The sequence below is a fragment of the Cotesia glomerata genome, linkage group LG6 (genome assembly GCF_020080835.1).
Source record: "Cotesia glomerata isolate CgM1 linkage group LG6, MPM_Cglom_v2.3, whole genome shotgun sequence".
NCBI classification, from domain to species: domain Eukaryota; kingdom Metazoa; phylum Arthropoda; class Insecta; order Hymenoptera; family Braconidae; genus Cotesia; species Cotesia glomerata.
Window position 1 is genome coordinate 25,607,618 of NC_058163.1, and position 13,016 is coordinate 25,620,633.

General features: G+C 37.0%; 1 protein-coding gene across 4 annotated transcripts in view; it reads left to right on the forward strand.

Annotated features, from left to right (window-relative positions):
* The window catches only part of LOC123267680 (titin), a 110,457-nt gene that overhangs the window by 82,097 nt on the left and 15,344 nt on the right, over positions 1-13,016 (forward strand). For 2 of the 4 annotated variants that reach the window (XM_044732442.1, XM_044732443.1), the window contains exon 42: positions 142-165. In XM_044732442.1, coding sequence (XP_044588377.1) covers positions 142-150 — 9 coding nt within the window. In that variant the 3' untranslated portion in view covers positions 151-165. Of the gene's footprint in view, positions 1-31; positions 12,427-12,928; positions 12,955-13,016 lie in introns of those variants that run through there. The other 2 variants (XM_044732440.1, XM_044732441.1) reach the window with 2 other exon arrangements.

Here is a 13,016-nt window from a genome sequence, read left to right on the forward strand (position 1 = left end):
CTCAAACAGGCAATCCACGAAAAGTTACGAAAAAGAAAATCATTCGTAAAAGAGGTAAGAAACAACAGGTTACTGAAGAGCAAACGATAGAAGAAGAAGGTAAAGCACCTATCATTACTGTAGTTGCAAATCCAGAAGAAGAAATTATAACTGAAGAATCAACAGGTGTCATTCGAGTTATTGAACCCGTTCAAGCTACTGAGAGAGAAGAAATTCGTGAAGAAGTAACGGTCACTCAAGAAGTAACTAAAACAGGCAAACCACGAAAAGTTACTAAAAAGAAAGTCATTCGTAAGAGAGGTCTAAAGCAACAAGTTACGGAAGAGCAAACAATAGAAGAGGAAGGTAAAGAACCTGTCGTTACTATTGTTGTAAATCCAGAAGAAGAAATCATACCTGAAGAAACAACAGGTGTAATACGAACAATTGAACCAGTTCAAGCCACTGAGAGTGAAGAAATTCGTGAAGAAGTAACAGTTACTCAAGAAGTAACTGAAACAGGTAAGCCACGAAAAGTTACAAAGAAGAAAATCATTCGTAAGAAAGCTCGAAAGCAACAGGTTACTGAAGAAGAAACAATAGAAGAAGAAGGGCAAGCACCTGTTGTAACTGTTGTTGTAAATCCAGAAGAAGAAATTATACTTGAAGAAACAACGGATATAATACGAGCAATTGAGCCCGTTCAAGCTACTGAGAGTGAAGAAATTCGTGAAGAAGTAACAGTAACTCAAGAAGTAACTCAAACAGGCAAGCCACGGAAGGTCACAAAAAAGAAAACAATTCGTAAGAGAGGCCAGAAACAACAGATTACCGAAGAGCAAACAATCGAAGAAGAAGGTAGCGCACCTGTTGTAACTGTTGTTGCAAAACCAGAAGAAGAGATCATACCTGAAGAAACAACAGATGAGATACGAGCAATTAAACCCGTTCAAGCTACTGAGCGAGAAGAAATTTGCGAAGAAGTAACAGTCACTCAAGAAGTAACTGAAACAGGCAAGCCGCGAAAAGTAACGAAAAAGAAAATCATTCGTAAGCAAGGTCGAAAGCAACAGGTTACTGAAGAACGAACAATAGAAGAGGAAGGTGAAGCTCCTGTCGTTACTGTTGTTGCAAATCCAGAAGAAGATATCATACCTGATGAAACAACGGATGTTATACGAGCAATTGAACCCGTACACGCTACTGAGAGAGAAGAAATTCGTGAAGAAGTAACAGTCACTCAAGGAATAACTCAAACAGGCAAGCCACGAAAAGTTACAAAAAAGAAAATCATTCATAAAAAAGGTAAGAAACAACAGGTTACTGAAGAACAAACAATAGAAGAGGAAGGTAAAGCACCTGTAGTAACCGTTGTTGCAAATCCAGAAGAAGTAATACCTGAAGAAACAACAGATGTCACTCAAGCAATTGAACCCGTTCAAGCCACTGAGAGTGAAGAAATTCGTGAAGAAGTAACAGTTACTCAAGAAGTAACTCAAACAGGCAAGCCACGAAAAGTTACGAAAAAGAAAATCATTCGTAAAAGAGGTAAGAAACAACAGGTTACTGAAGAACAAACAATAGAAGAGGAAGGTAAAGCACCTGTAGTAACCGTTGTTGCAAAACCAGAAGAAGAAATCATCCCTGAAGAAACAACAGATGTCACTCAAACAATTGAACCCGTTCAAGCCACTGAAAGTGAAGAAATTCGTGAAGAAGTGACAGTAACTCAAGAAGTAACTCAAACAGGCAAGCCACGAAAAGTTACAAAAAAGAAAATAATTTGTAAGAAAGGTCGAAGACAACAGGTTACTGAAGAGCAAACAATAGAAGAAGAAGGTAGTGCACCTGTTGTAACTGTTGTTGCAAATCCAGAAGAAGAAATCATACCTGAAGAATCAACAGGTGTCATACGAACAATTGAACCAGTTCAAGCCACTGAGAGTGAAGAAATTCGTGAAGAAGTAACAGTCACTCAAGAAGTAACTAAAACCGGCAAGCCACGAAAAGTTACAAAAAAGAAAATCATTCGTAAAAGAGGTAAGAAACAACAGGTTACTGAAGAACAAACAATAGAAGAGGAAGGTAAAGAACCTGTAGTAACCGTTGTTGCAAAACCAGAAGAAGAAATCATCCTTGAAGAAACAACAGATGTCACTCAAGCAATTGAACCCGTTCAAGCCACTGAGAGTGAAGAAATTCGTGAAGAAGTAACAGTTACTCAAGAAGTAACTCAAACAGGCAAGCCACGAAAAATTACGAAAAAGAAAATTATTCGTAAAAGAGGTAAGAAACAACAGGTTACTGAAGAAGAAACAATAGAAGAAGAAGGTCATGCACCTGTTGTAACTGTTGTTGCAAAACCAGAAGAAGAAATCATACCTGAAGAAACAACAGGTGTCATACGAACAATTGAACCAGTTCAAGCCACTGAGAGTGAAGAAATTTGTGAAGAAGTAACAGTCACTCAAGAAGTAACTAAGACCGGCAAGCCACGAAAAGTTACGAAAAAGAAAATCATTCGTAAAAGAGGTAAGAAACAACAGGTTACTGAAGAGCAAACGATAGAAGAAGAAGGTAAAGCACCTTTCATTACTGTAGTTGCAAATCCAGAAGAAGAAATTATAACTGAAGAATCAACAGGTGTCATTCGAGTTATTGAACCCGTTCAAGCTACTGAGAGAGAAGAAATTCGTGAAGAAGTAACGGTCACTCAAGAAGTAACTAAAACAGGCAAACCACGAAAAGTTACTAAAAAGAAAGTCATTCGTAAGAGAGGTCTAAAGCAACAAGTTACTGAAGAGCAAACAATAGAAGAGGAAGGTAAAGAACCTGTCGTTACTATTGTTGCAAATCCAGAAGAAGAAATTATACCTGAAGAAACAACAGGTGTCATACGATCAATTGAACCCGTTCAAGCTACTGAGAGAGAAGAAATTCGTGAAGAAACAACAGTCACTCAAGAAGTAACTAAAACCGGCAAGCTACGAAAAGTTACGAAAAAGAAAATCATTCGTAAAAGAGGTAAGAAACAACAGGTTACTGAAGAGCAAACGATAGAAGAAGAAGGTAAAGCACCTATCATTACTGTAGTTGCAAATTCAGAAAAAGAAATTATACCTGAAGAAACAACAGGTGTCATAGGAGCAATTGAACCTATTCAAGTTACCGAGAGAGAAGAAATTCGTGAAGAAGTCTCAGTCACTCAAGAAACAACTCAAACAGGCAAGCCACGAAAAGTAACGAAAAAGAAAGTCATACGTAAGAAAGGTCAAAAGCAACAGGTTACTGAAGAGCAAACAATAGAAGAAGAAGGTGAAGCACCTGTTGTAACTGTTGTTGTAAAACCAGAAGAAGAAATCATCCCTGAAAAAACAACGGATGAGATACAAGAAATTGAACCCGTTCAAGCTACTGAGAGTGAAGAAATTTGCGAAGAAGTTACAATATCTCAAGAAGTAACTGAAACAGGCAAGCCACGAAAAATTACGAAAAAGAAAATTATTCGTAAGAGAGGTCAAAAGCAACAGGTTACTGAAGAGCAAACCATAGAAGAGGAAGGTAAAGCACCTGTTGTTACTGTTGTTGCAAATCCAGAAGAAGAAATCGTATCTGATGAAACTACTGGACCTTCTCCTTCCATTCCGTACGATAGATCTATCAACAACGATGAGATTCGGCAAGAAGTAACCGTTACAGAAGATACTTCATCCGAAGGCAAGCCACGTAAAACAACTAAGAAAAGAGTTATTAGACGCAAAGGTATGAGGCAACAAGTTATTGAAGAACGTACTGTGGAAGAAGAAGGCAAAGCTCCAGTCGTTACTGTTGTTAAAGAACCAAATGAAGAAGTTGTTACTGACGAAACCTCTCAACCATTACCAGATGAGACTTATCAAACTGTTACTGTTACTGAAGATAAGAGTCCTGAAGGTCATGTTGTGAAGATAACAAGGAAGAAAATTGTACGTAAACGTGGTAAAAAGCAACAAGTTATTGAAGAAAAAACTACTGAAGAGCAAGGCAAAGCTCCAGTCACAGAAACTGTCACACAACCTGAAGAAGAAATTATTTCTGATTTGGTAGTCCAGCCACATCCTGTTGTTCAGTTCGCAGCTACGTCAGAATGCGAAGAAATCCGGGAAATAGTCACGGTTACTCAGGACACAACAAATGTCGGGAAACCTCGTAAAATAACAAAGAAAAAGTTAATTCGTAAGCGAGGTACGAAACAGCAAGTTACTGAAGAACAAACAATAGAAGAAGAAGGAAAAGCTCCAGATACCATTACAATTGTACAACCTGAAGAAGAGATTATTCTCGAAGAAACAACTAGGCCACTACTGCTTTCCACTTTCGATACACTTGATGAGCTCTTAGATGTTCCTGAAATTCCAGACATTAATGAAGTTAAGAAAGTAAAACCAAAGAAGAAGAAAATCGTTCCAAAGAATGATGAGAAAGGTGAAGATCAAGCTTCAGTTCCCATCGAAGAAATAATAGAAGAAGCAGTTCCAGAAGATATAATCGAAATTACACCTGAAGAAACCCACGAAATCGTCACAATAACTCATCAAAAAACAACTAAAGGCAAACCAGTGAAAGTTACTAAGAAAAAGATTATCCGGAAAAAAGGTAAGAAACAACAAGTGATAGAAGAAAGAACAATTGAAGAAGACGGACAAACACCAGTAACCAAATTTATTGTTGAACCGGAAGAAGAGATAATTTACGATCGTACGACGGGACCTCTGCCTACTCCGGCAACAGCTACACCAGTCGAGAGTGAAGAAATTCAAGAGATAATGACAGTATCTACAGAAATTACTGACATTGGCAAGCCACGAAAGATTACGAAGAAAAAAGTTATTCGCAAAAAGGGTAATAAGCAACAGATAACTGTCGAAAAAGTGATTGAAGAAGATGGAAAAGCTCCAGTTAGAGAATCTACTGTTGAGCCTGAAGAAATAATTATTTCTGAAGATTTTGCAGCACCACTTCCAGTTTTTGCTCATGAAATGCGACAAGAAAAAGAAGAAATCCATGAAGTTGTTACAGTGACGACAGAATGGACTAAGAATGGAAAACCAAAGAAAATAACAAAAAAGAAAACAATCCATAAAAAAGGTAAAAAGCAGCAGATTGTAGAGGAAAAAACAGTGGAACAAAAAGGAAAGCCATCGGTAAAAACAGTCACGATTCTACCAGAAGAAGAAATTATTTCTGAAGAAAGTACATTGCCATTATCGACTACCGTGCATGTTCGGCCTTCTGATCGTGAAGAAGTTCGACAAGAAGTTACTGTATCAGAAGAAATAACAGATGAAGGAAAACCACGTAAAGTAACAAGAAAGAGAGTTATTACAAAACGGGGTAAAAGAATTCAAGTTTCTGAGGAAAAAGTCATCGAAGAAGAAGGAAAAGCTCCAGTATCTGAAGTGGTTACTGGTCCACTAGAAGATATCATTTCGGATGAGACTCTAGAGCCAATACCTTTTGTTGAATTCGAACAACCTATTGTGATTGAGGAAATTGAAGAGCCAGTAACAATTACAGAAGAGAAGGTTCTGGAGGATAAAGCAGATAAAACTCCGAAGAAGAAAAGCAAAAAGCGTCCAAAAACTGATAAAAAACGAGTTGAAGCTACAGAATCAGCTATTCCGGATGAAATTCTGGAAGAAATCGATTCAGGTGTCGAATCTGTTGAGGCAACTGAGAGCGAAGAAACACGAAATCTAGTCACAGTTGTTGAAGAAACATCAGAAACTGGAAAAGCACAGCGAGTCACCAAAAAGAAAGTAATCCGTAAGAAAGGGAAAAAACAGCAGGTAACTGAAGAAAAAACTATCGAAGAAGATGGAAAAGCTCCAGTGATAGAAGTAACTGAACAACCTGTAGAAGAAATCGTACTCGAAACGACTGAAACTATTCCTGAAGAATCCATTCAACCAATAGAAGAAGAAATCCGTGAGGTTGTTACTGTTAGTAACGAAATAACAGACAAAGGCAAGCCTAAAAAAGTAACCAAAAAGAAAATTATAGTAAAGAAAGGTTCAAAACAACAAATAACTGAAAAACAAACAGTTGAAGTGGAAGGTGAAGCTCCGGTAATTCAAGTCGTTGTTGAGCCAGAAGAATACGTCATAACTGATGAAACAATTCAATCAGTACCTGATGTGGAGTATGGTAAGCCATCTGACACGGAGGAAGTTCGGGAAATAGTGACGGTTACTCAGGAAACAACAGAAACTGGCAAGCCTAAGAAAATAACTAAGAAAAAAACTATCCGTAGGAAAGGTCAGAAACAACAAGTTACTGAAGAAAGAATAGTTGAGCAAGAAGGTAAAGTTCCTAAAAGATCAGTTGAGACGTTGCCTGAAGAGGAAATCATTCTAGAGGAGGTTACTATGCCGATGCCTGAAGAAATCACTCAAGTTGTTTCTGTGATTGAAGATGTTACACCAGAAGGCAAACCACTACGTGTTGTTAAAAAGAAAACTATTCGCAAAAAAGGTAAAAAGCAACAAGTTGTTGAGGAGAAGACGGTGGAAGAAGAGGGTCAAGCTCCGATAACTGAAATCACTGTTGAGCCGATTGAAGAAATAGTTGTTGATGAAACCGTTGAAACACTTCCGTTAGATAAAAAAATGAAACCGAAAACGAAAAAGAAGCCTAAAGAGGTTAAACAAGTTTCAGAAGATATTCAAACACTGAAGGATAAATTGAAGCCATTGAAAATGAAAGTTGAAATGCAGGAATCAATGCCGAAGAAATTAGAAATTACTTCTCCGCAACCGTTATTTGCTAAATTGAAATTGAGAAAAGCTCCAATACTTAAACCTAAAGATAAAAAAGATAAATTCCCCAGAGTTCTTCTGCGCAGTCGAATCAACTTCTTTGAGTACCCTCCGTTGATGCATTATCCAAAGATAACCTTGCTCAAGCCACAGTTCGTTCAAACGGGAGTGCTTTCACGGAACATTGAAGAAGCTATAAAATTGAGAAAGAAGAAAATGAAAAAGTTCAAACCTCATGACTATGATCAGGAAGAGTTGGAGAGATTAGATCTAGAATTTGAGGAAGTGAAGAAGCCTCTGGAACAACCAGAAGAAATGGAACCTTACAAACGTAAGCCCAAGCCCGGTAAGCCTGAAGAAAAAACTGCAGAGAAGTTGAAAATGGGTAAAGGCAAGCTTCGACCGGATGATGAAAGTCCAGAAGCTGTAACATTGAAAAGAATACCGAAAAAAGAGGATCAAGATGAGTCTGAAATAAAATTAAAACCTTCGGATAAAAAGAAGCCTAGCGAGAAAAAGAAGCCCAAGAAGGAAAAAGAAGAGCCGGAAGGTCCTACATTCGAACCTTATGACATCAAGCCATTTGAGACTGATCTTGAAAAGCGGGAGCCATTGGAAGAGGGAGAAATGCCTGTAAGTTCTAAAAAAGACGATCAGAAAAAACCAAAACGGATGTCTAAAAAACCTAAGCAAGAGTCAGACAAGGTTGACATTGTTCCAGGTAAGCCTAAGCCTGGAGATGAAGACGAAACTCCAGACTTGAAATTGAAGTACAAACAAGGTCCAAAGCCTGAAGACAAACCAGAAGAGATAAAATTGAAACCATGGAAAAAACCTAAATCTTCAGACGATGAAGAAAAGCCAATTAATGACAGTTTGCGGTTCACTCCGCATGATCAAGAGCATGATGATACGCCGGAGGAAATTGAAACAATAACTACTCAGGAAATTGTAAAGATACCTTCAAAGAAACCGAAGAAAATTACTACTAAACGGATTACAAAGAAGAAAGGCGATCAGCAACAAGTCACTGAGGTAAAGACAATCGAAGAGGACGGAAAAGTGCCTGTTTGTTCAGTAACTGAGTATCCTGTTGAGGAAGTTGTATTCGATAAGATAGTTCCAGTTGAATCAGAAACATTACTCCCGACAGTTCATGAAGAAATTCGTGAACAAGTTACTATTTCTGAGATCGTTACAGAAGAAGGTAAGCCACAGAAAGTAACAAAGAAACGGACTATCAAACGACGAGGTCAGAAACAACAGGTGGTTGAAGAAAAGACTATTGAAGAAGAAGGTCAACAACCAATTGTTTTGCTTAGCGAAACAATAAACGAGGAAGTTATCAATGAAGATACCTATCAGACTATTGATGCCGTTGAAGAAATAACGCCAATTGTAACTGAAGAAACAACTGAGCAGGTTTCGGTGACGGAAACTATCTCTGCTGAAGGTGTTCCTCAAAAACTGACTAAAAAGAAGACAATTAAGAAAAAAGGAACCAAGCAAAATGTGAGGGAAGAAATTACTATCGAAGAAGCTGGTAAGACTCCAAGGTTGAAGACAAGTGAGCAAGTATTTGAAGAAATTCCATGCTTGCCTGATCAAGAACAAATTGAGCCAACAATTGTGGATGATATAACTGAGGACGTGCAGATTACAGAAACTGTAACCAAAATAGGCACGCCGAAGAAATTCACAAAGAAAAAGACTGTTAGAAGAAAGGGATCAGTTGAACAGGTTACTGAAAAAATCGTTGTTGAAGAACAGGGCAAAGCTCCAGTCACTTTAACTATCAGTGAACCGACTGAAGGAACTGTTGGGGATGAAGAAGCTGTTGAGTTTTTGGTAACACTTGATGGACTGGTTCCAGTTGAAGAAATAACGCAACAAGTTATTGTTACAGAAGAAATTACAGAGAAAGGTAAACCTAAAAAGATGGTGAAGAAACGTGTGACTAAGAAAGCTGGCAAGAAACAACAGGTAACAGAGACAACTTTGGTTGAAGAGGAGGGTAAAGCACCTCTGACAAGTGTAGAAGAACAACCTGTGGAGGAAATCTTGGTTGATGAAATTACTGAAATCATACCTGTGACTGAAGAAGCAGTGCCTTCTGAAGCTGAAGAAGTGAAGGAACAAGTTGTGGTTAGTGAAGAGGTCACTTACGAAGGACAGCCAAAGAAAACAACTAAGAAACGAAAAATCACGCGAAAAGGCAAAAAGCAAAAAGTAATTGAAGAAATCACAACTGAAGAAGGTGACCAAGCACCTGTAGTAGAGATTGTTGAATATCCAGAGGAAGAAGTTATTTTTGAAGAGACGATGAAACCATTTGAAGCTAATGAAGTTAAGGAAGACACTGAATTGATTCCGATCACTGAAACTAAAGTTGTAGAGGAAATTACTCCACAAGGAAAACTAAAAAAGACAAGCAAGAAAAGGAAAGTTGTAAAGAAACCAGATGAAGAGACAAAGATCATTGAAGAGACTATCATTGAAGAAGAAGGAAAAGCGCCAGTTCAGACAGTTGTAGAAATATCATTAGAAGAAATACAGCAAGATAAATTGAAAAAACGTACGAAAGCAAAGAAGCCTAAGAGTAAAACTGTGGATGAGACTGAGGACAACCAAGATGTGAAAGAAGGGCTGAAACCTCAACCAATTAAACGGATTAAGGATAAAAAACCTCAGAAACCAAAGATACAAGAACCTGAAAAGCCACAGTTTGGGTTAATAAAGCTGAAAAAGGCTCCAGTGAAGCAAAAAGACGTTAAGAAGGGAAAGTTCCCGAAAATTATGCTTCGTAGCCGAATTCAGTTCTTTGAATGGCCACCGAGTGAAAGAACACCAAAAATTTCTTTGTTAGAACCTAATGAAGTTCAGAATGGAATCTTATCTCACAATGTTGAAGAAGCTCTGAAGTTGAAGAAACCTAAGCAAAAGAAAAAGAAGCCACAAGGTTTTGATGAAACGGTATTGGAAAAATTGGATACAGAGTTTGACGAATTGAAGAAAGTTCCTTTGGAGGAGGTTGAAGATAAATCTATTTATCAGCGAAAACCAAAGAAAGAAAAGCCTGAAGATAAAGATGAGAGAAAATTGAAGATGGGTAAAGGCAAAGTTCCGAAAGATGAAGAAGATCAGGAACAAATAATACTGAAAAAGATTCCACGGAAGCCTGAAGAAAAGCTTGAGGAAGAAAAGCCAGAGATTCCGGCGAAGCAGAAGAAAGAAAAGAAGAAAGATATCCCCGAAGATTTAGATCAACCTAAGCTTCTTCCATTTGAGCCACATGATATTGAACACGAGAAACCTGACTTAGAAGAACGGACAGTCTCTGAACAAGAAGATGAAGAAACACCTGTTCAAGAAAAAGATAAAAAGAAAAAGCCTAAGCAGAAACCAAAAAAGCCGATTGCTGATGTAGAAAAAATTGAAATCAAACCTGGTATTCCTAAGAAAGATCAACCGGATGAAAGTCCAGAGTTAAGATTGAAAACTAAACAGGGACCTAAACCTGAAGAACAACCGGAAGAAATCAAACTCAAGCCCTGGAAAAAACCAACGGATGAGAAGTCAATAGAAGAAAAACCTGACGATGAGGTCAAGTTTACTCCAACTGATATTGTTGATACCGTTGTCACTGAAGAAATAAAAAAAGAACCAGGCAAAAAATCGAAAAAGATAATAAAGAAGAAAATTATTCGAAAAAAGCAATATGGCAAACCAGACGTGACTGAAGAAGTTACGATTGAAGAAGAAGGAGAGGCACCAGTTACAACCGTTTCTTCGATTCCTCATGAAGAAGTTGTTCTGGAAGAGATTTCTCAAGATTTTGTAGTTGCCGAGCAGAAAGCTCAGCCTACGATTGTTGAGGAAACGCGTGAGGAAATTGAAGTATCTGAAGTTATAACTGAAGAGGGTAGACCTAAAAAAGTCACTAAGAAACGCAAAACAACTAAAAAAGGTGATCATGGAAAGGTTATTGAAGAAATAGTAGTTGAAGAAGAAGGCAAAACACCTGAACAAACAGTTGTCGAGTATGATCTTCCTGAAGAAGAAAAATCAGATACCAAAAAGACATCTAAGAAAAAACCAAAGAAACTGTTAAAGTCTGATGTTACGGTAGAAAAACCGAAAGATGAAGAAAAGCCGGTGTTGCAGAAAATCAAAAAGGGAAGTCAAAAACCTACTGCTTTGGAAATAAAAGAACCAGAAGTTCCTTTGTTTGCTCAGATTAAGCTGAAGAAAGCTCAGCCTGTTCGTAAGCCCAAAGAGGAAGTCAAAAAAAATAAATTTCCTAAAGTGTTATTGCGGAGCAGAATCACAGACCATGAGTGGCCGCCAGCTATTGAGTATCCAACGGTTTCAATTATTGAACCCAATGATGTTCAGTCTGGAATTCTCTCACGTAATATGGAAGAAGCTTTGAAAATCAAGAAGAAAAAACGTAAGTTGCCTAAGCCAACAGATAAAGAACTGGCAGATTTAGAGAAATTGGACAAGGAATTTGAAGAAATCAAAAAGGTTCCATTGGAGAAGGTTGATGATAAAGTACCTTACGAAAGAAAACCGAAGCCGGAAAAAGTAAAACCTGAAGAAACGGAAAAATTGAAAATTGGTAAAGGAAAAATCAAACCGAAAGAAGAAGATGAGATAGAAAAGGTGAAATTGAAGAAGATACCGGAGAAAAAACCAGAAGAGCAAGAAGAACAAAAACCTGCGAAGAAAAAGAAAACTCCTGAGGATAAAATTAAAGAACCAAAAGATGACAAAGAATGTCCTGAACTTTCACCATTCGAGCCTCATGATATTCCTGAAGGTGAGGTTGATCTAGAACAATTTGAAAAACCTGAATTTGATGATAAAGAAAAACCAGACGACAAGAAACCTGAAAAGAAACGAAAAAAGCCCAAGAAAATGAAACCAACGCCTGAAACAGAAACTATTCCGATAGTTCCTGGAGTCCCTAAACCGAAATCTGAAGATGAACAACCAGATATCAAGTTTAGGATTCCTCAGAAACCAGAACAAGAAGAAAATCCAGAAGAAATCACACTCAAACCTTGGAAAAAACCCGATGACAAACCTGATAAAGAAACAGATGATAGTGATGCAATAAAATTCACTCCACGTGAATTTGAAGAAGTGATTGAAACAGTTGTTACTGAAGAAGTAGAAGACTCTGTGAGTAAAAAGCCTAAGAAAATCACTAAGAAAAGGACAACTAAAAAACATGGTGAAGAAAAGCCTGTAGTAACTGAAGAAATCACTCTTGAAGAAGAAGATAAACTCCCTGTAACAACAATTATCTTTGAAGATGTACCTGAAGATCAAGTAGAAAATCTTGATCTTGAGAACTTAGATACTCCTAAATTGGCAAAGCCTAAAGTTGTCGAAGAAACTCGTGAAGAAATAACGGTAACAGTCGTGGAAACTGATGAAGGTAAGCCGAAGAGAACTCGACGTAAGAAAGTAATCAAAAAAGATGGTGATAAAAAGAAAATTACTGAAGTAGTAACTGTTGAAGAAGATGGTAAAGCACCAATCACAAAAATTATTGAAACAACTGAAGACACACAACAAGTACACACAAAACTTAAACACAAAAAGCCCACACAACCAAACGATGTCAAGTCGAGTCCAGAAGGTGAGCTTTACTTGTCACATTTTACTTATTACTATTACAATTACTATTACTTTACATTTTTATATTTTTATTCTATAAAATATATATTCTTTTACTTACACATTGTACAACAATGTAAACAACAGTATTATTACATTCCTTTGTTGAATAAATTTATCATTGATACTAATAGAGTGCTGTGAATATTTACTAATTTATCCTTAAGCCCCGTGCAAAAAATTCAATATGGATCTCATCCTTTAAAACAAGAATGAGTTTATTATTTAAATAAATCTATACATTTATAAGAAAGGCTCAGTAGGAAAAAAATTACTTCAGACTTGTTTCGAATCTAGATTATAACTTCAAATTTATTATAATTCTTTTTTGATAAACTAATTATAAACTCATTTTTGGTTCAAAATATAAATTTAAAGATGAAATTCATACAAAGAAAAAAATATTTTTGCATGGGACTATTTCAATTTGATATCATATACTAATTGAATTCTTAATTACACAGGTATTACCGAGGAATCTATCAAAGAGGTAAGAATCTATATACTCATATTTGAACGTTAAATTTATTTATTAACTCTCATTCAATTTGC